At 33.7% G+C, this 23,955-nt stretch overlaps 2 protein-coding genes across 3 annotated transcripts; one reads left to right on the top strand and one right to left on the bottom strand.

The window, feature by feature from the left end:
- Positions 1-7,491: 7,491 nt before the first annotated feature.
- LOC112038791 (calcineurin B-like protein 3) lies at positions 7,492-18,890 on the top strand. Of its 2 annotated transcripts, none has more exons than XM_024071644.2 (9): positions 7,492-7,807; positions 11,226-11,380; positions 12,912-12,994; positions 13,217-13,276; positions 13,676-13,784; positions 14,037-14,089; positions 15,570-15,650; positions 17,890-18,019; positions 18,232-18,890. In XM_024071644.2, the coding sequence occupies exons 2-8, from the start codon at positions 11,257-11,259 to the stop codon at positions 17,992-17,994; spliced, it is 615 nt and encodes a 204-aa protein (XP_023927412.1). In that variant the 5' UTR covers positions 7,492-7,807; positions 11,226-11,256; the 3' UTR covers positions 17,995-18,019; positions 18,232-18,890. The 2 variants fall into 2 exon arrangements, with proteins under 2 accessions (XP_023927412.1, XP_023927411.1); XM_024071643.2 differs by having other exon boundaries at positions 7,496-7,807; positions 17,907-18,019.
- A 766-nt stretch (positions 18,891-19,656) lies between these two features.
- On the bottom strand, positions 19,657-22,975 carry LOC112038790 (heat shock cognate protein 80). The gene is made up of 3 exons (XM_024071642.2): positions 22,736-22,975; positions 21,848-21,989; positions 19,657-21,717 (listed from the first exon to the last, which is right to left on the bottom strand). The coding sequence occupies exons 1-3, from the start codon at positions 22,859-22,861 to the stop codon at positions 19,859-19,861; spliced, it is 2,127 nt and encodes a 708-aa protein (XP_023927410.2). The 5' UTR covers positions 22,862-22,975; the 3' UTR covers positions 19,657-19,858.
- Positions 22,976-23,955: the final 980 nt, after the last annotated feature.

The following is a 23,955-nucleotide window of genomic DNA, read 5'->3' as shown; positions in this document are numbered from 1 at the left end:
TTGGAAGATGATTATGTGAATAATTTTAATCCTAGAGGTAAAGTTGTCTTGGCTAAAATAGATGAACCTATAATTGAACAACCAATTGATGAAACTAGGGATGATGTGGTCGTATTAGATACACCATAAGATTCTACCCATGAGATGTCTAGTACATAGGTGCCTCGTCGTAGTGGGAGGATTATAAGGCCACCTATAAGATTTATAGGTCTAGGAGAAACTTATGAAGCTATCTAGAAGAGGCTGAATCTGATCTTTACACTTATGAAGAGGCAATGAAAGATATAGATGCACATCATTGGGTCAAAGCTATGAAATCTGAATTGGATTCCATGTATTTCAATCAAGTTTAGGATCTTGTAAAAGTGCCTAACGATATTAAACCTGTTGATTGCAAATGGGTTTACAAGAGGAAGAGAAGGATAGATGGAAAGGTTGAAACCTTTAAAGTAAGGCTAGTGGCAAAAGAGTATACACAAAAAGAATGTATCGATTATGAAGAAACCTTTTCACCAATAGCAATGCTTAAATCTATCAGAATTCTCTTATCCATTGCTGCTCATTATGATTATGAGATTTGACAAATGGATGTGAAGACTGCATTTCTAAATGGCAATCTTGGAGAAGAAATCTATATAATGCAACCGGAAGGTTTCATAGCAAAGAACCAAGAGCATATAGTATGCAAGTTGAAAATGTCCATTTATGGACTTAAGCAAGCATCTAGAGCAAGGAACATCAAATTTGATCAAGCAATCAAATCATTTGGTTTTGAACAAAATCTTGATGAACTATGTGTGTACAAAAGACATCGAGATAAAGTAGTAATACTCCTAGTGCTTTATGTTAATGACATTCTACTCATTGGAAATGATGTAGGGGTAATGTCATCAGTAAAGATTTGGTTGTCAAACCAATTTGATATAAAGGACTTAAGTGAAGCTAACTTTATTCTAGGGATCAAGCTTTGGCAAGATCGAAAGAATAGAATGTTAGGCTTGTCACAAGCTGGATATATAGATAAGGTTCTAGAACGGTTTAGCATGCAAAACTCCAAGAAATGATTACTTCCTTTTAGACATGGAGTTCATCTATCTGATGATCAAAGAACTAAGGCTCTTGAAAAAGAAAAGACAATGAGACAAGCTCCTTATGCTTCTGCAGTGGGAAGTCACATGTATACCATGCTATGTACTAGGTCAGATGTCTATTTTTCAGTTGGCATAGTCAGCCAATATCAATCAAATCTAGGACCAAAACATTGGGAGGCCGTTAAGCATATTCTCAAGTATCTAATTATATGCTTGTTAACCAGTGTAAGGATTTGATTCCCGTTGGTTATATAGATTCAAGTTTTCAATCAGATCTTGATTTCATAAAGTCCACTTTAGGTTTTGTGTTCACCTTGAAGGTGGAGCCATAAGTTAAAAGAGTGTTAAGCAATCTTGTATTGCTGACTCCACTATGGAAGCTGAATATGTTGCTGCTTGTGAAGCAGCAAATGAAGCAGTTTGGCTCAAGAAATTCCTTTCTGATCTTGGTGTTGTGAGAATTGAGCAAGTTCCTATCATATTGTTTTGCGACAATAGTGGAGCGGTTGCACAATCCAAGGATCCAAGAAATCACAAGAAAGGAAAGCATATTGAAAGAAAGTACCACATCATTTGAGATATTGTTGCTTGAAGAGATGTAGTAGTAGCAAAGATTGATAATGCAAATAATCTAGCAGATCCCTTTACCAAAATCTTGCCCCAGAGGACTTTTGAGTCACATTTGGAGGGAATGGGAGTTAGATTAGTGCACAATAGTGTTTAAGGTAAGTAGTAAGTAGGAGATTATTAGGATATGTGGCCTTTAAATCCTATTGTATGATGTTATGTATGATATTATATTGTGATTAATAAAATTGTTTTATTATTATCTAAAATAATGATAACATGAATATTTGGACATTATCATATAGTCCATGAGATGCATAGTATGTGATTTAGTCATAAAAGATATAAATCATAAGTTCTTTGTAAACTCAAAATTTTAGTTCGTAGTCAGTGATGAAATTGAGCATTTCATCTGCGAAGACTATAACATATCAACTAAGGTTATTTGTCTTAATCATGAAAGTGGAGACTTCTAATTGATATGTTAATATGTTTTAAGTGTTAAGATATATTGAACTGGACCATTGTGAGATTTATTATTTTACTAATGACTATCAAATAAATAATAAATCTCACAACTTCTATTTATATGAACTCTCAATTTTGAGAGAATAATGAACATGATCATGAAGTGTAGGTTACTTTAATATATCAGGAGTGAGATCTAAAGTTACAATCAAAACCTTAGTATGTTGGGTAGCCACATTTAGTGTTGAAAGAATATATATTCTCAAGATGAAATTCATAATCTCTTAACAGAGATATAAAATACTCCATTGAGATAAATTTAATGGGTTTAGTTATTCAGAATGTTAGGCCTAACTACTTTAGTAAGAAGTTACTATATATATTTATGAAATTGGATTTCATAAATATATGATAAATAATTTAAAGGATTAAATCGGGTACTCAAGGATTAAGATGTAGTAATCTGTAAAATGGCAGTCAACATTCATGACTTTGTATTACTACGAATATTTTAATGAAGGGGTTGAATGTATAATAAAGTTTTAGGATATAATTTATTAATAAGGCATAGAGTGCTATTATATTTATATAGTGGTATTAAATATAATTAATGGTAATTTTGGGCTTGTTAAGAGTTGACAAAAAGGCTCAAAACTCATTGGAGCTAGTGTCTTATTTGTCCCTTTTGGTTCCACTCCAAGCCACATACTAAAACCCAATTGGAATGACCCAAAAAGTTAGCCTAATTAGATAATTAGTTATATATAAGGAGAGAAACATATAAAATTTTGTGATGAATGAAATGAAGTATATATGAGTGTAAGCCACTCTCCTATTATCTCTTGAACACATACATATAAACTAATTGAGATACCACACTTCTAGAGCATAAGTGGAATTGGAGTGAAGATTAAAAATGTTCCTAAGTATTTCTAATCTTTGGTTTTGAATTTCACTGCACCAAGGTACGCTCTCTTATTCTTAAATTCTGAAATTTACATAGTACATGTTATCAATTGCAAAAGAAGTAGATCCATTACTTTTTCTCTGCATATGTTTTGTATGCGATACAAACATGTGTTTTACCAACAAAAAGTATGCTTATGAATATAGGGAAATTCTTAAGTACTTTTAGAACATAGAGAAATTGTGCTTACTTCTCTCACATTTATAGTCGATTCCACTATAAATTCAATAAGTGGACCCCAATGTAAATATGAGATGAAAAAACACCATTTTCCATGCCTAGAATTACCTAAGAATTACTCAAAATATATATTTTGTACAACAAATACCACCAAGGCACCTAATAATAATTATTAATTGGCCTCTTCTCTCTGACTTCTACCAGACAACTCCATCTTCCCACGTGAAATATTATATCCAAATCTTAAAGTTGGCTTGAATTACTTAAGAATTACTATATATATATATATATATATATGAGAGAGATAGATTCAAGTTATACTTGGTGTAACTTGAAAAGAGTTACACCTTTTTATAGCCTTTGATTCTTATAAGATCTAATGGTGAGAAAGACACTAATTTTCACATCATTAATATATTAAAATTTAATTGCATAATTACCCCAGAAATTAATGTACATCTCTTTATTATTCAATTTTGTACAAAAATTATGCACCTTCTCTATCTAATTCATCTCTCCCATGGCTCTACCTTATTACATTGGCCACAAAATCAGCAAAGGAACAAAACATACTTAAACCAATTTTGTGGAGGTTATTTTTCTCAAAAACAAAATTTTTTGGAGGTGGTTTTTAATTCTTAAATGAGTTGGGTTTTTCAAAAAGGGTGGGTCTCGGTAAAACTCGATGGTGGCAAGAAAGGCTTGGTCCTTGGTTAAAAATGATGGTTTTGGTCTAAACCCATTATCACTTTGTAATACATATGCAGCTATAAATTAGAATTGTAAAGAACCTTAAAATGTGCAGGGACTGTCACCATGTGGCAAAATTGGTGTCCAAAGTTTACAACAAAGAAGTAATTGTTAAAGATAAAACTTGATGATTCCATGGCTTGGTTTGTGTTCATATACATAAAGATATTGGTGAGAGCTTAATAAAGGAGACTCTGTAAATTATTGATCTAGTTTTGTCTGTGTGTACCATTTGCTTCTAAAAGGCAGACAAAATCAATACTTCCTTTTCAATCTTTAACCATGAAGTCTGAAGAGACAATACTTATAGCTAGTATTTGTGAGGGTGCGTCTCCATCTGAAACCCAATTGGTTTAATACGTTTAGTTCTTTAACCTAATCATAAACCTAGCTGGTTTTATGTTGAACAAGATGGAGCTGTGGTAGAGGTGACGCCAAAAAGAGAAGGGAATTTGAGAAAATAAAGAATAAAATAATATACATTTATTGTGGAGGCAGCTAAGTTATTAATTTCTAGAATATTAATGATAGTAGAAATTACTCTCTTTCTCTCCACTAGGTCTTATAAAAATCGAGTCCAAATCCTCTATACCATTTTTTGTGTATCACTTTATGTTCCACCAATCACTACTCGTCATATTTTCATTCTACTTTCCTTATAAAATAAGTGAAGTTTAAAATGGAAAGCAATCATACACATGGTAAGTTGTAATTGGTGGAATATAAAATAGTACATAAAAAGTAGTACAGAATATTTGGACTCATAAAAATCAATGGCTATAAAAATGTGTAACTCTTTTGAAGTTACACCAGGTGTAACTTGAACCCATCTATATATATATATATATATAGTTGGGTTCAAGTTACACTTTGTGTAGCTCTAAGCAATGCTATACTACCTAATAACTTGTTATAAAATTCAAAATTTGAAAATCTCACCGTTCGATTAAATGTTTTATATGTTTTTTTAACATTCTTGCCAATTTTCATGTCAATTGGACGTCATTTATTATCTGATCTATAAGCTCACATTTTATGCATTATTTTAATTATGAAAATTTTGAATTTAAATAATTGATTGATGACATGGTTATTAATTTTTGATCACCATGAAAATTTGCAAGCATAGAGGATATACGAAAATAAAACTAATGATAGAATTATCAAAATTCACATCTAATTAAAAAATATTGAATGATGTAACATTACTAGAGGTACACTAAATATAACTTAAACCCGACTTCATTATATATATATATATATATAAATATATTGTACAGCAAATACCACCAAGGCACCTAATAATAATTAATAGGCCTCTTCTGGACATTCTAGCCTTTTGCCCCTAATTGTTTTTTTATTTAGCAATTTGCCCCTATTTTGAAACTATATAGGGATATGCCCCTGTTTCAATACTCGATTACCCTAAAATCGAGTTTCAATGAAATACTCGATTTGTAAAAAATCGAGTTATGCCCGATCAAACTTAAAAAAAAAAAAAAAAAAATTTGCATGTAACTCGAGCTTAGGGAAATCGAGTTCCATGCAAAAAAAATTTACAAGTGTGATCGCCCAATATTCAGGGAGACCTATAGCGGCGTTTTTAAGCTCTATAGCGGCGTTTTTTAATCCCTATAGTGGCGTTTTTCTGGAAAAAATTTTTACACTAGGTTTCAGTGGTCCTATAGCGGCGTTTTTAAGTCCTATAGTGACGTTTTGGAACTCGATTTCCATTTACTCGAGTTTCATGAATTTTTTTTTTTTTTTTTTAAGTTTGATCGGGCATAACTCGATTTTAAACCGATCGAGTACTTTAAGTAACTCAATTTTAGGGTCATCGAGTATCGAAACAGGGGCACGCACCTATATAGTTTCGAAACAGGGGCATTTTGTCAATTAAAAAAATAAAATGGAGTAAAATGCCAGAATGTCCGGCCTCTTCTCTCTGACTTCTACCAGACAGCCCCATCTTCCCACGTGACATACCATATCCAAATCTTAAAGTTGGCTTGAATTTCCATAACAATACCTTTGAGAGCACGTCCCCTATAACATTCATATCAAAGCCAACTATTATTATAATCAAAATAAAAAGACTTACTTTAAAATTTTTTTTTTTAAAAATGTAAACCATATCTCACATCAGCCAAGCCTAGTCAGGGCGGTTCAATCAATCTCTTTCGACGTACACTAAGGATATGTTTCAAACTCGTTTATTTTGTTAAAATTTAAAAAAAAAATTGTTAAAAATATTGAAAATAAAGGTAAAATTTTTTTAAAATAGTACAATAAAACTTATGAATAGTACAAAAAGTGCTGTAAGATCCATAAATTATAGCAAAAAAAATTAAATAGTAAAATAAGTTAGCAAAAATAATCTTGTCAAACAAACACTTCTGTTTGGATACTGCTTATTATTGAAAACATTATAACAAAATAATTTTTAAAAGTATGAATAATGCCGTGGGACCTAATTTTAAAGTTATTTTGAATGAAAAAAGTACTTGTAAGTCTTATAAACAATGCACAAAACCTACTAAAAAACAATGCAAACACAAATACAAACGCAAACGCAAACGCAAACGCAAACGCAAGCTGGAAACGCTATCCAAACTCCGCCTTGTCCTTATCCAGTGTCCTAAGCAAGACGTGGCAACTTTGACCCAAAAGTTTACTGCAGAGTTATACAAGGTGATGAGCAATGTTGCCCACATGTTTTCTCATAATTTGTTTGACTGTCTGTTTAGCCCAAAACCTTTAGTTTTAAGTTTTTTGTCTCAGTTTTTTTTTTTTCTTTCTAAAATTTAACAAAAACTAGCTTTAAAAAAAATAAAATAATTTTTAGATTTTTGATACACATTTAGCATAAAAATTACTAAAAAATATATATTTTGATAAACACTACAAATAAATTATTGAAAACCTGTTGAATAACCAATAACTTAGGATTGGAGTAGCCTAAGTCCTTTATGAATTCACTTATAATATCGCTTTTATTATATTATATGCTAATCCATCAAAGTTTAAGTAAAAAGTTAGAAAAAAAATATATTTGGTGTCCATATACTTATGGACTTATGGTTATGCTAAGGTGAATGACAGCAGCGAGACCACCTAACTCTACTGTTCACAACTGTACCTGATTCTTGGACCCCCCGGACTAAGAGCCACGTGTCTTTAGGGAATTACCTTTGGTTTTTGCACGCTAAAAGGAGTGTTTGATATATCATTTCAAATAATAATTTTTAATTTTTAAATAATATTACATATATTTTTATACATTTTTTTACTTATACTTATTTTTACATATTTTTAAACAATAAAAAATATGCTTTTAAATAATAATTTTTAATTTTTAAACATTATTACTCGTATTTTTACTCACATTTATTTTTACGCATGTTTTTAACCCAAAAAAAAAATTGTTGTTAAGTGCATGTAACAAACACTTACCTTCCGAATATAGCCAGCTACTAGTCTGCTTCACACCTTTAAGAAACACAGATACCATTTTTGATGTTGTTTGATTGATGTATCCCTTTTGTTAACCACAATTCAGAAACACGAACCTGCTTTTTAAAACTAAACTAGAATAGAACCCCAACTCCATAATACCATGAAAGCTGCTTTCTTTCTTACTTTTATTTTTGTTTATTTATAAAAACATAAGGGAAAAAAAAAATGGTTCGTTAGTCATGTCTGGAAATCTTGATTCGTCCTCCTTTTCCTTCTCATCTTGTTGGTGGCTCTCTCCTCTTTCCGCTTTCTTGGTTTTTCTTAAAAGGTAAAAACCCCTCTTGCCCTTTATATCCATCTATGTTGTAGTTCCTTCTCTTTGACTTGATTCATGTTATCATTCATTTAAAAAAAAAAAATTTAATTAATTTTTTCTGTCGTGTAAATCATGAAAAGCACAAATCTTTTTGGTGGCTTCTGTTTGATCTGACATGGGTCTTATTCAATTTTGGTTTCCAATGGTGGCATTTGAGTTCCTAGACCAGAAAGTTCGGGTTTCTTTGAATTGGCATCTGTTGGTGTTTCTGTTTGTTGCATTGCCATTATTCATTGCATTCTCTGGATGTATTTTTGTCCGTGTATGTGTTTGCAAATGTATGTAATTGACAATGGTATTGATGGGTTCTGATTTGTTTGCCTCTAATATCTATTTATTATTAACTAAGTTCTTAGTGATAAATTATCGATTGTTTTAAAAGTTTATACTATTAGGAAATTGTGAATTTGATCATTTAATCTAATACTCCGTGCCCACATGTGGGCCTAAACTACCCTTATTAGTGGGACCCAACATATGAGAATTTTTTAAGTGGAAGGTAAGATGGAGACAGGATTTGAACCAGGCCTTCTGCTTTGATACCAGGAAAAATTACTTATTTTCTTAAAAGTTTAAGTAGTTTGGAAATTGTGAAGTTAATCATTTAACCTAACAGGTTGATTTCAAGGCAAATTCTGTCAGATTAAAGTCTGTTTTTCATAGTTTTGGGTCGCCATTTATTAATTTATCTGTTTTAGGTAATGTTTTTTAAGCATTTATGTTAAAGAATGGAAATGAATCCCCAAAAGATTCACCTGGTTTAACAAACTTTTGAGTTGTCACAGAAGAATTACTTGGGAATGAATTAATTCTAAGCATCTAGAATATAAGGCAAAAACTTCTCTGTCATGGGCAATCACAGTGAGCTGCAAGTTGATGGTGTTAAATGATTGTAGAAAGAACATGGCCTAGCCTGCTGCCCATTACCTGCGCATATATAGCTATTCTTTTATTGCAATATAAATGCTTTAATAAGCAAGGTATATGTAGGTTTAATTTCACCAAGAGTGTGGATGTTTTTCATATTGCATACACTTTGTTTGTTGCTAAGAGGAAAGACTGTGGGAAAGGAATGTTGAGTTGTTGTAGTGATCCAGGGTATGAATGAAGTAAGATCCTACTGTTTCGTTTTCTTTATTAATTTACGTGGCAACAAAGGAGCAGATTTTTTTCCTCTGTATTGTTTTCAAATGGAATATGAATCCAGTTGTTGATACAGCTATGTACTTATGCTTAACTTTATATGTTGTATGGGAGTTTCTTATATCACAATTTTGCGTTGGTTGTTGCCAAGAGGACAGAGTAAAAGGAAAAAGCACAGTCTAGGGTACGAATTATATAAGGTCCCAATGCTTACCTTCCTTTTGTTAATTTACACGGCAACAAAAGAATCTGTTATTTCTCTTTTGTCAAACTAGTTATTGATTCTGCTATATTTGTAGCAGTTTCACCATGCATAAAATCTTGGATTTTTCATTTGTGCATGCATTTGCAGTTCCACATAGGCTTTCTTTGTTGCTGAGATGGAGGAAAACGAAAAGATATGTAGGATGGGATACCAATGTTTCTGTTCCTTTTTCTAATTTATGTCATGCAACAAAAAAAGCAGATTGGATTCCTTTTTCACATGCTGGAATAAGATTTTGAATCTATTATTGAACTTAGCAGTTTCTCTATTAGTGAAATATGACATTGCATTTATAATATGTTGTTTCCCAGAGGATGGAGAAGAAGGAACATAAATTTTATATCAGCTGACTTTAAAGAATTTGTTAGATTCTGAAATTTCATTTCTTAAATCTACATGGTGACGAAGAGAATAGATTGGACTCCTTTGTCACATGTTGAATTTCTCCATCCTTTGATTTCAAAAATGGTATGAGGAATATTTATTCACATCTGCTTAGTTTTTGGTAAGAAGAGAGAAGAAGGGGGGGGGGGGGGGAGGTTTTGGATTTTTACAAATATCCAGGGTTGAAAACAAATTGTAAGTTTCTGATGTTTCTTCTCCTTTTATTTATATTTATGTATATAAGTATTTATAGTGACAAAAAATGATTGAGTTTCATTGTTGCATGTTGGGTGGGACTTCAAAGTAATCATTGATGCTGCTACATATGTTAGCAGTATTAGAATCTAATTCTGCAAAATTGGGCTCAGGTTGCATACAATGTTCTTTAGACACCTGTTACAATTGCTTGCTTATTTTTATTTTTGAAAGCTCAGATTTGTGCTAAAACACAAGAGCTTGTTCAGACCCCAAAATTTAAATTACAACTAGATTGCTTGTACTCTTACTTTATCAAAGTGCGAAACAAGAGTAATTGTGTGGAAAAAGAGTAATGCATTAATGAGCATGCTATATATACAAAGGAATGTTAACAGTACATTTGTATGCATTTATGTCAAGGTCCCTCTGTTTGGAGTTAATGTTACCATATGAAGTCAATATTTTGGGTAGCCAATTCCATCAGCTTATTAATTTCTGGATTCCTGATGTGAAAAATGTCTCTAGAAAAATCATAGCTTCACTAGAAGGCTGAAAAATTGGAAATGGTTTGAAATATATTTGTAAAAGTTTACTTGTTTCGTAATATTTTTAAATAATATCACTTTTGGTTAATTGAACTTAAAGTAATGTTGAAAATAAAGAAAAATAATAATAAATTAGATATTAATGCATAAAGCTCAAGTAGATTCATGACTGAGATCAAGATTGTTAGTTCCAAATGAGCGAAATGGAAGGGTATCAGAAAACTGAACAAAATGGAAATTGTTGTAAAAATCTGCTAAATACGGGGTTTTGTGTGTGTGTGTGTGTGTGTGCTGATTATGCATATTTTCATCTCGTATGATGTCAGCTAATTTGGACATTCTAATCAGGATTATAAAGATGATATATATGTTTATGATCATAGCCATTTTTTTGCCTTTCCTTTATCCAGCGGTGCTTTTTGATAACCCACTTGATTTTCAGTTAATCACCTCCACTATTTATTGTCACTTTCATCAAACTCACTGGGCTGATGACACATCAATGTGCCACAAATAACCTTTATGCTTTAATGTAGGACAATATACTCTCATCACAGTCCTGTGTCTTTAAGAATACAATTTTAATTTCGGCAAATGCTGATAATTTTTGCAAGTTTAGGCAAGAGTAAACTAGCTGTTATAAGCATTCTAGATTTTTTTTTTTTTTTTTTTTTTGGGGTGTGCTCTTTGTTTCCTTAACCATTCACTATTTAGGCATGGGTCTGCTGTAGAAGTAAAAAAGGTTAAAATTGTTCTCTTCAATTAATGACTAGTATTTGGGTTTCTCTTAGCTGGAGAGTTCATATTTCAAGAATTAGCTTTTCCTTGTACACAGGTATGGAGTGTTTTGACATCTGGAAAAGATCATGGTGCAGTGCTTAGACGGTGTTAAGCGTTTGTGTGCTGCCTTCATAAATTGTTGTGACACTGAGATATATAAGCAACCCAAGGGTCTTGAAGATCCAGAAGCTCTTGCAAGAGAGACAGTCTGTATGTTGCCTTCTTTGATAAACTTTCCAGTTATAGATGTCAGGAAGTGTACCTGGGAAAAATGGCGGAGCCAGGGAGGGCAAGAGGGGGCAATTGCCCGATCCTGCCAAAAAAATCCTTTGACTTGCTCCATACAATATCAACAAAGCTACCAAATTTACTAGACTGTGTTGAACTAAAAACTAACACCACCACTTTGAAATCCTCCCACAATACTTAAAACTAAAAATTAAATGCAAAGGGTTTCTGTTCAAAACTCCAATTCACATGATCTTCAATTGAAATTAGATACACTAAATTGGACCCAGCACCTTCCCATCTTCCCCCTCCCTTCAATACTCCGTCTGTAGTCTCTTAGCAATCTTATTGAACAATAACAGTATAAATGTTAATATGGAAGTGATAGAACATGGGGCTCTATTCTTCCATTGTATAAAAATTAAACGCAAAAGGTTTGTAAGTCATACATTACTCCATGACCCTCCCCTTTTTTCTCCAATCCCATTCTACTTCCCTTTAGCCATATTTAAAAATTCAAATAAAAAAACTTAGGTCAAACCATTTTTAGCTAACTTTGTCCATACTTTTTAGGGTTTTTGTTACAAACTAAAATTTTGAATAATTGAAAGAGAAGGAAATGTTAGATTCTATTTAATTTTTTTTTCCTTTTTAAACAATCAATGCACATATAACATTGAATTATTTTCTTAATTTACTCTTAAGTAATCAAATTTAATGTTTGAAATTTTTTTGTATTGATTGCTTAAAATTGTAGCGCATTTGGCTTATTTTAAAGTAAAGTTTTAATATACTCTAACTAGAAAGAAGTGATATTTTGAAAAGTTTGTACCTAATAAGCTAGGGAAAATAACCTAAAAAAAAAAATTAATAAACTTGAAAAAAAAATTATTATTTATATTTAAATAATTTTTTGTATTACAATTACATTGCTATTGTTATTATTATTATTATTATTATTATTATTAATTCTGATTAATAATTTTAGAATTATTTGCTCTTAATCTTGTCTTTTAACCTTGCCCCACTGGATTAATATCTTGGCTCCGCCACTGCCTGGGAACATAAGTTATGGAAGAGTTGTCTCTTTTAATAATATTATTGATTATGAACACTTGAACAGCTCATTTTATTTCCAAATTACAAATTGATCAAAAAAAAAAACTGATATTACCTGAGGCCTCTTTAATGGGAATCTGCTCAGCTGTTTCAAGATCTTTTTTCTTTTCTTTTTTTAACCTATCTGGGAAAAAAAAAGGCATATCTTAAAACTAGGGAAAGGATGTACTTTGCTTCTCAATTTTCTACATGCTGCAACAATAGCCCCAGGGGCACATCTAGGTCCTCATGGGTGATGTGATCCCTCGCTGATATCCTAAGTGATTCTTAACACCACCTCACTGCATTTTCCAATATTTGATCTGTGCTAGTTAGTTATATCTTTACACTTTATGAAGCAGTTTAAACATTTGGAGCATGCTAAGATTTTTAAATTTTCCTACTTCAAATGCAGTTAGTGTAAGTGAGATAGAAGCGCTGTATGAACTGTTTAAGAGGATAAGCAGTGCTGTAATTGATGACGGGTTAATCAATAAGGTACCAAATGCTGTAATGTACACCACTATCCTAGTTATATCTGAGTTTTATTATATTCCTTGCACTTTCAAGCAGAAAGTGACTTTGTTTTATTTGATTTAAATGTAATGACAACTCTCCTATTGAACTGGAAAAATAATCTCGCTTGAGTATTGATATATATTGCTTATGAATTATCTCGCTTGTGTTTATAATGGTTGTCCTCTTAATGTTATCTTTCAGGAAGAATTTCAACTGGCCTTATTTAAGACAAACAAAAAGGAAAGCTTATTTGCTGATCGGGTACTCCTTTTTTATATATCCACTCTTCAGTTTTTATTGGTTTGGCTTTGATCCGCTTATGTCCCAGATAATTTTTTTTTTTTCACCTGGAAGACATGAAATTATTTTCTTAGAATGCCTTTCTGTATCTTGTAGACCTGCTGACATGTTATATAATTAAAATATCTACCCACAGGTTCATCGACCTTATTTTGGCTTTAAACCTTTGGACCCATTTTGGGATGTAAACCCATGGCAGGCTGGTTTAAGCTTGACTGCTTGAACGACATTCTTGCCTTAATTTACATGAAATCCTTTATGAACACATGTTCATTCATGAGCCCTAAGAAAGTAATTGTGCCTCAGCCAAAAAAAGAAGATTTGTGCTATTTATAACCATGTGCTTTTCTAATTTTGTAGGTATTTGACTTGTTTGATACAAAGCATAATGGGATACTAGATTTTGAAGAGTTTGCACGTGCTCTCTCTGTCTTTCACCCCAATGCACCAATTGATGATAAGATCGAGTGTAAGTATCAGCTAAGTATTCAGAAATTATTAAATCCCTTCAAATTAAATGCCTTGATTTAGTGGAGAGATAGGGAGCTGTAGCTTGAGTACAATTCTTGTTTTATGCCTTCATAATTTTTTTTTACTGGGGATTTGAGGGGGTGTCATAGCTCAATTCTTCTGTTTTAGCTTTTCTCTTGTTAGCCCTTTCTCTCTTGGTGATTGCCTTATGATTGTGTGGTGGGGATGCATAACATTTCCCTTCTTGCAGTTTCATTCCAATTGTATGATCTCAAACAGCAAGGATTCATCGAGAGACAGGAGGTATTGCTCTTAGTTGCTGTTGAGTGAATATAGCATATTTTGTCAACTACCCTTGCAAAACTAATTATGTACTTGGCATTTTAATCTACAGAAACTGTGTGTGTGTGTGTGTGTACTATATGATTTCTAGCATTTTATCTTTTAAAAATGGAAAATTTAGTTGTTTCTATAACTTTTTTTTTTTTCATTTATTAGGGTTTTTAGAATAATGTAGTTTTCTGGATAATAGCCGTGGGAGATTAAAATGTGGTTGACAAAATATTTCTCCGACTATTTTATACTTCTTTGAGGTGACAATGGAGTTATCTAAACTTCTATTAGGGCACTCATTGGCTCATTGCTCATATGAAATCCTTTCTTTCTTTCTTTCTTTCTTTGTTTTTTAATAAAAAATAAGAATACTGAACAAAAATTGCATATCCTGGAAATACGTGGAATAACAACAAAAAATCCCTAGTCCCAAAATTTTGGGGTTGGCAATGGATCTTCCATAGATTACTTAGGTTCAGTCACGTGTATTCTTTTCCTCCATTCTACAAGGCATATAATAGAGAAAGTTTTTGCATATTTGAAGCATCAGTGTGGAGGACTGATTGACTGAAATCATAATCTGGCTCATTCTCGATCATGATAGGGGCCTCTTAGAACTTTAGGGCTTTGAATGGGTGAGCTTTGCAGAGGGCTGAATCGGTAAGGCTGAATATATAAGTGCCATTCTACAAGGCATATAATAGAGAGTTTTTACATATTTGAAGCATCAGTGTGGAGGACTGATTGACTGAAATCATAATCTGGCTCATTCTTAATCATGATAGGGGCCTCTTAGAACTTTAGGGCTTTGAATGGGTGAGCTTTGCAAAGGGCTGACTAAGTAAGGCCGAATACATAAGTGATGAATCTTTCATAAAGGACCTCACAGCTTCCAATGTGAAGCTACAAGTTCTCGAAAGTCAAGATTCTCATGTTTCACTTCTAAATACATTGTTGAAGATAAGGTCAAAATAACTCTTTTAGGACTTATATGGCAGCCAGATACCCACTTATGGGAAGATTCAAAATTCTCAAGCCTCCCTAGCAATGAATGAAGATTTCACGTGCAATTAATATCACCTTTGCAATGGTAGAGTCATGCTTTGTAGGTTTAGAGGTTGGTTGCAGTGGACTTGATCTGGTGAGCTGGCCAGCTAGGCCGGTGCAGCAGGCTGATCCCAACCACACTGAAAGTGGAAGTACACCTTCTGTTTTTGCATGGACCAATCATGATGATAAAATCACTTTCACCCTTTTGCTGTTTCCATCTTCTAAATTGCTTTTACATCAAAATTTTGGAACTGATTCATATGAGTTTATTAATGATGCATTTGCCTAACTTTGTATCTCATACCTGCCACAACTTTAGTTTTTCTTCTACTCTCTTTGAAGAAAAATTACTCGGGCATGCATCTAAAGAGAGTTGATTGTTGATCATATTAATGAATAGGTAAAGCAAATGGTAGTGGCCACGCTTGCTGAATCTGGAATGAATCTTTCAGATGATGTGATAGAAAGCATAATTGATAAGGTACTTCCTTTCTCTTTTTTTAATTCAATTCACATTTCAATTCTTAATGATATTGATCATTGCTATATATGTTTTAGATCAAGTCCATGTGTTTTGACTTATTTTTGCTCTCAGTATTATATGTTTCCTGTCCAAGTTGCCAATGAGCTATAGCTGAATAGGCAATTTCTCCTCTGTTGGGAAATTTAGACCCCGGTTAATAGAATTAATAAGTTTTAAACCCAAGTTATTAATTAGATTTATTATGAATAAAACTTGTTTAAAAAAAAAAAAAAAAAACAAACATCAATATCATGTCAATAATGAATGCAGCGGAAATAATAAATAAGACGAGATATGATGACCCAGGAAAACCAATGAAACCAACCAGTTTCACAGTAAAAAACCTGGGGGAAAACCTTCCCGAAAAGCAATCCACTATAGTAAAGAGAAGTTTCAAATATAGTACAAAACTTTTGTCCTTAGACTCTACAATCCCTGTAGATGAACTCATAGCAGAAACCTTTTACCTCTTCAGATTCTCTGAACTCTTCAATATATGAACGCCACCCTTTTTATGTTGCACGGATCCCAGTACGTGACTAACTCCTTTGCATGAATCCCAATATGTGACTTACTCGCCAACTTAAGGAAGAAGAATGTTGGTTGCAAAATTCTTTACTTCATCAACAATGAAGATCAGGAAGCACTTGGTTACAAAACCCTAAGGCGCAAAGACGCAGTAGCTTCTTTTAGAGAGAATAAGACATCGGTCACCTTTTGCATATGTTCTCCTTGTATTCTCTTATGTAACGGCCTTTAAAATAAGCCTTATATAGGTCTAGGGTTGTGAGAGAAGAAACCCTACACAAATACAAAAGCCTGACCCAAAAATCAAATCTGAAAATTCTGATTTCCCGTAACCTCGATTGATCGGGAGGTGTCGAGGAGGTGTCGAGCTTTGAATCTCGATAGATAGCTATCTGTCGAGAAGCTATCGAGAAAACAGAAGATTTCTCGATCGATCCACCAGCTGTCAAGAAGGTGTCGAGATTGCGATAAGAAAACACCGTAAAAAGCTCGATAGATAGCCAGCTATCAAGAGGTGTCGAGCAGCTGTCGAGCTATTTGTCCGCAGGTGTCGAGCTATCTGTCCAGCTTTAATGAACACCTTTTCTTCACTTGTTTCTTGGTCCAATTTTCATGGCTTTAATACTAGACTTGAACAACATGTTTTTTCAAGTATTAAACACATCCTAGATTTACCAAAATACAGGTAAAGTGCGTTTTGTCAAAGGATTAGCCAATTACACAAAATATGTTCTTAACATCCTCCCATAATAATGGGATAGAGGGTGAGATCTTGGGTTAGGGCCCACTGTGTGTGTGAGTAACAAATTAAAAACAAAAATGTTTCCTTTTAGAGCCACATTGCTTCATGCATGGCAATCAATTCTTCTTGAAAAAAAATGGAAGTAAAACGAAGGCATGTTGCTTGTTTCTTTTATTTAAAACAAGAAAAAGGGATATGATCCAACAACAGACCATTTGTGAAGGCCTATTTTCTTGAAGTTGTCAGGAAAAGGTTGCTCAATTGAATAGTTTTTATTTGTTCTAAAAAATGCATGATTAATGTGGATTTACAATGGGGAGTTTTGACAAGGAAGCATAATAAACAACTATTTTACAGGAAAGCATTTAGCATTAAACTACTTGTAGTAGAGCATGCTTTTTGGTAATAAAGCATGACACTGAAAATCCCCATGGGGATGTTATTAAAGTGGGAGCTAAATGATTTTAATGTAACAGGGGCAACCCTATAACATAAAACAGTTCTCTCTCCCATTTTAATATTTGATTATGAAGCAACCATGTACCAATTTGGCAAGCAAATTTCTATGTTAGTAAATATCACATAGTTATCATCTGTTCTCATGGTAATTTCCATCCAAAAATTCTGGAGTAGAAATTATTTTTGTTGAAATTTTCTCTTTGCCATGATTGAAGAATCTGAATACCACAAAATCCACCCTCAAGATGGACACATTGCAACTGGTGTAACTAACAAATGGAGTTTCCAACGTCTGAATTCCTCAAGATGGATCTGCCAATGCCAACTCTATAATACTAGACCATTGGTTTTGTAGCAGTAAAATTCCTGTGGTGAATGCATATATGGATGATGTGTAGAATTAATCAATCTTTTGTGGATGCATATATGACTGATATTGCAATTGTAATCCTCTCACATATATGTTAGTGTTCTGGTTATTTTAGACATTTGAGGAAGCTGATACTAAGCATGATGGGAAGATTGACAAGGAAGAGTGGCGAAACCTTGTTTTACGACATCCATCCCTTCTGAAAAACATGACTCTTCAATATCTCAAGTAAGTTATTTATAACAGCTCTATGTTCACAAATGAGAATCACTTAATATGTCATCAAAGATGGAAGACTGATGGGACGCGTGTTATTTGTTATTATAGACTCTAGTATTTCACTGCTCATGTCATGTTTAGAGCATGATGGCCTCTCCATCATGAATAATTTCTAAATTCAAGCTCTTGATGCTAACATCCATCCGTTTTTTCTTGGACAGAGATATCACTACAACATTCCCAAGTTTTGTTTTTCACTCACAAGTTGATGACACCTGAGTTTATCGCTGACATCAAGTTGATTGTCTTTAGCTGGAAGAGCTTGTTTTTCTTTTCCTGCCAATGTAGCTTTTTCTGTGCAAAGGTTCATCATTAGAGAGGATTAATTATTTATTTTACATTCTCGATGAACAAAAGTTGCTCCCCATTTGGTTCAATCATTTTAGCTTTTGACCAGATGGGTTTGAGCTATTTGTTTGTTGGTTGGTCTCGGTGTTTGTTTGCTTCACTGGAAATCAGAGGGGAAAGGAATTCTCTGGCATTCACCATACTCGTGATCAAATTGAGGTTGTGCTATTAGCACTTTGTAAAGTATACCATGACTTGCAGATGAGGTGAACTAAATGCAGAAGTGCAAAAAACTGATTGGAAATTGTAGCCTTGGCTTCCCTCCTTTTTCTTATTGTAGGTTTGTATAACTATCTTTTTCAGTAAAAAGAATTGCAAAGCGCCCTTTTTTTTTTGTCCCCGTTTGTGTAAACACTGGCACTCAGGTCATTTGTGTACATGTGTATGGTACCATTTCTGCATTGATGTTTTTCAGCAGATTATCTTGGATGATACAATGAATGGAAATTGTTACCGATTGTGTATTTTTCAAGCTATGTTATTATTGTGAGGCAAATGTGCCTTTTCAAACAAAGAGAAGCAGAATTTTGGAAATTGCAGAAACTTTTTATTTTTTTAATTATGATTAATGGTATTTTATTAAGATAGACTTCTTGTTGCACACAAAAATGACACAAATAAGCCATAAAAATTACCCAAAATTAAAGCGAAGTTATTAATAAAATTTACAAGACAGAAATTCTATGGATAACTTTTGTGTTACAACATTTGACATAACTTTGATTTGATCAATTATGAATGATAAAGAACATCAGAATTGAAGAACCTGGAAGCTTGGCAACTAGAATTTTTGAGAGCATTTTCAAAATATCATGACTAAGCTTGATCATGAAGAAAAATTAAAGAACTTCCTAAGGTTTAAGGTTTACGAAGAACCTGGCCACGCTTGCACCTGAACTCTATTGGCACGATGCTCTCAGAACCATCGGCCATAAAAATTTCAATGGCAAGGAAAAAGAATCGACCTCACATTTAATTCCTTTGGGCTATTGCAACTAGTAGTTTTTGGACCACCCCAGAAGCTTTGAGCCTATTTGTAAACATAACCAAGAAGGCACTAATTAACAATCCCTCAACCTTTGGGCTCTATGGTCCTTCAATATCATTCAGGAATACCTAACAGCAGTCAGAAAATATTGTAGAAACCCAACAAGTCTTGCCACGAACAAACGTATTTTAAATTTTTTTTTTTTTTTTTAAAAAAAAAGGCAAATTAAAATCAACTTGAGGAAGAAGAGTAGAAAAATAAATATCAGCATACATCTTAAAAGTTGAAACATAAAGTAAGGGCATATAGTTTGCACTTGTAATCAACTCTAAAATTGAAAGGAAAACAAGGGGGAAAAAAAAAAACCATAAAGCTCTAACATAGCATCAGCATGTTTACTCCAACAAAGAAGCAGCACCAGGCATTGCAAAATTCATCAACACGAATTAGATTTAGTCGACCTCCTCCATCTTGCTACCCTCTGCGTCAGCATCAGCCTCCTCTAGAGCAGGCATCTCAGTGTCAGCTTCAGCGGCGTCTTCATCAATGCTCAATCCCAATTTAAGCATTCTGTGAATTCGGTTGCCAAATGTATTGGGCTCATCCAAGCTGAAGCCAGATGTAAGAAGAGAGGTCTCAAACAACAATAGAACCAAGTCCTTCACTGACTTGTCATTCTTGTCTGCTTCAGCCCTCTTCCTCAGTTCATCCATGATGGGGTTCTCAGGATTAATCTCCATGGTCTTCTTGCTAGACATGTAACCAGCCATACTTGAATCCCTCAGTGCTTGAGCCTTCATAATTCTCTCCATGTTTGCTGTCCATCCATACTCTCCAGTAACCAAGCAGCAGGGGGAATCCACCACGCGATCAGATACCACCACCTTCTCAACCTTGTCACCAAGCACGTCTTTCATCACCTTGCAAAGTCCCTCAAATTTCTCAGCCAATGCTTCTTTCTTAGTCTTCTCATCTTCAGTCTCCTCAAGCTTGAGTCCCTCCTTGGTTGCAGAGACAAGCTTCTTCCCCTCAAACTCCTTCAACTGACCCACTGCATACTCATCAATAGCATCAACCATAAACAAAACCTCATACCCCTTTTTCTTCAGCTTCTCAAGGAATGGGGAATTCTCTACGGCCTTTTTGCTCTCTCCAGTAATGTAGTAGATATCACTCTGCCCCTCCTTCATCCTTGTGACGTAATCCTTCAGGCTGGTCATCTCCTCTCCACTTTTGGTGGAGTGATACCGAAGCAATTCAGCAATTTTGGTTTTGTTCTGTGAATCCTCATGAATACCAAGCTTCAAATTCTTTGAGAATGCCTCGTAGAACTTGTTGTAGTCCTCCTTGTTCTCAGCAATCTCAAAGAAGAGCTCAATGCATTTCTTGACAAGATTTTTGCGGATAACCTTGAGGATCTTGTTTTGCTGCAGCATCTCTCTTGAAATGTTGAGAGGCAGATCCTCAGAATCCACAATACCCTTCACAAAACCCAAATATTCAGGAATCAATTCCTCACAGTTATCCATAATAAAGACACGGCGGACATAGAGCTTGATGTTGTTGGGCTTTTTCTTTGTGTCAAATAGGTCAAAAGGTGCCCTCTTGGGAACAAAGAGGATAGCCTTGAATTCAAGCTGACCCTCAACTGAGAAATGCTTCACAGCAAGGTGCTCCTCCCAGTCATTGGTGAGACTCTTGTAAAATGCAGAGTACTCCTCCTTAGTGATCTCTTCTGGCTTCCTCATCCAGACGGGCTTCTGCTTGTTGACCAATGACCATTCATGGGACACCTCCTTGATCTTCTTCTTTTTCTTCTCTTCCTTGTCCTTTTCTTCTTCATCAACATCTTCCACCTTACCTTCCTCCTCCTCCTCCTTCTTTTCCTCCTCCTTCTTATCCTCTTCATCTTCATCATCTGAAATCTCCTTCTCTACAGTCTTCTCCACCCAAAGGGAAATTGGGTAACTTATGAACTCAGAATGCTTCTTGACGAGGTCCTTAAGACGACGCTCCTCAAGGTATTCCAATTGATCTTCCTTGAGGAAAAGGGTGATCTTAGTACCCCTTCCAAGGTTCTCACCAGAAGTGTCCCTAGTTACAGTGAAAGAACCACCAGCCTGAGACTCCCAGATATACTGTTCGTCATCATTGTGCTTTGTGGTAACAACCACCCGCTCAGCAACCAAGTAAGCAGAGTAAAACCCGACTCCAAACTGCCCAATCATGCTAACATCCGCACCAGCAGCCAAGTGTTCCATAAACTCCTTGGTTCCAGATCTTGCAATGGTTCCAAGATTGTTTACCAGGTCTGTGAACAACAAAAACAAATTCAACAGTCAAAAACACAAACACAAACACAAAAAAGGAAACTTATCTTATACAAGAACCCAAGGATTCTAAAATAACATTATAACAGTGGAAAACAGTGAGAAACTCACCAGCCTTGGTCATTCCAATTCCACTGTCAACGATGGTGATAGTATTGCTGGCCTTGTCAGGGATAATATGAATGAAAAGCTCAGGCTGCGCCTCGAGCTTACTCTTATCAGTCAAGCTATCAAAACGGATTTTGTCCAGAGCCTATTTCAAAGGTCAGACCCAAAACATATTAGAACCTCTTATTCCACACAAGAGTGATTAATACTAATATAAACAACAACAACAACAAAAGCCTTAGTCCCAAAAACCCAAAACATATTAGAACCTCCTTATTCCACACAAGAGTGATTAATACTAATATAAACAATAACAACCAAACCTTAGTCCTAAAATTTTGGGGACAACCATGGATCCTCAACAAACTAGTCAGATTGGCAACATGTATAATTAATCAAAGCGTATGCTTACTATTAATCAAAACATATTAGGATCTCCCTTTTGCACATAATAATGATTAAACCATAACTATCATCACTGACACACACTCAATATACATGTCTCTCTAAATCAATTACCATCCACCTATTTAACCAATAATGCTTCGATTTACAAGACCCTCTTCAAGTAAAAGCTTGGCACACAGTGAGACACCATAGCCACATAAGTAATAAACAAATAGCATTAACCAACAAACAAACAAAACCCAGAATCACAAAACCAAAACCATGTATGTAACTTACAGTCCTACTATGTAAAGGAACAAACTTTAAACAAAAAAACAAAAAACCCAGAATCACAAAAGCAAAACCATGTATGTAATTCGCAGTCATATTATGTAAAGCAACAAACTTTAAACACTAAAACACAAAAAACCCATAAAACAAGTAAAACCCTAAAACAAAAACTAGGTTTAGAGAGAGAGAGAGAGAGAGAGAGAGAGAGAGTACATCGGAGCAGTTGCTGATAAGCTCACGAAGAAAGATCTCCTTATTGGAGTAGAAGGTGTTGATGATCAAGCTGAGAAGCTGGTTTATCTCGGCTTGGAATGCGAACGTCTCAGTCTCCGACGCCATTGCTGCTTTTTTTCTTCGTAGATCTGAGAAGAATACTAATTTTAACCTAAAAGCAGCAGAGGCAAGAGTGAATGAAGAAAAAGAAAGATATGCAAAGGGCAATGTATGTGTGTATGTGGTTATATATAGTGCCCTCAAAGTCTCCCAAGTCTTTGCGCTTTGTTTTGTTATTAGGGTTTCTAGATCCTTCTAATGTATCACCGTTTAATAATACTTTATAGTGTTATTATTTATTTTTTTTCTTCTCAACAAACAATCATGAAGTTTTAATACAATTTTTTTTTTTAGATCCTTCTAATCATTAATTCCCAATTGTATTAGCCTTTTGTTAAGGTTAAAGCACTGTTTAATACTTTATTAAAAAAGAAAATTCTCAAAATACGATTATGGTTTATAAAAATAAAAAAAATTTAGATGAATACAAAATTTTTATTTGAAGTTAAATTTTTTTATAAATTTAGTTTTAAATGAAGAAAAATCGTGCACAAGTATAACCACAATGAAATTGTATGTGCAAATTATTGAATTATTAATAAATGTATTTTTAGTTTAAGAAATTATGTATTGTAGCTCATAATTGAAGATTTATTATTCTTTAATGTTTTAGTTCCAACAACTTTTAGGGTAATTATGCATGTAATGTAAGAGACACTTTTAATTTAATTAAAAATAAAAATTGTAATTTTATATATAAACTAATTTTCAACGAAAATAAATTATATGAATGAGATTTTTGTTTCATAGTCAAATATTATTAACTAAAAAGTAAAATTAAAAGAATTTACAAAAAAGAATTAAAATAATTTAGTGCCATATATAATTCAAAAAAAACAAGATTAATAATTGGTTTTGGAGAAGCTATTGAATTCATCATTAACCACCTTCAATTTGTGGTAAGGGTTAGGCCTATTGTGACACTTTTAAGGGTGTGTTTGTTTAGAGATAAAATAAGGTGGATAGAAAACTTTTAAGAAAAAATGGGAGAGAAAACTTTTTTGAAAAATGTTTGGTTGGATGGAGAGGAATGAAAATAAATGGTGGGGTTCAAGTGTTTTCTCCCCAAAATGGGGAGAAAACTTAAGAGAGGAAATGAA

The sequence above is a fragment of the Quercus suber genome, unplaced genomic scaffold (assembly GCF_002906115.3).
Source record: "Quercus suber isolate HL8 unplaced genomic scaffold, Cork oak 2.0 scaffold_263, whole genome shotgun sequence".
NCBI classification, from domain to species: Eukaryota; Viridiplantae; Streptophyta; class Magnoliopsida; order Fagales; family Fagaceae; genus Quercus; species Quercus suber.
This window is presented reverse-complemented; position numbering and strand designations above follow the sequence as displayed.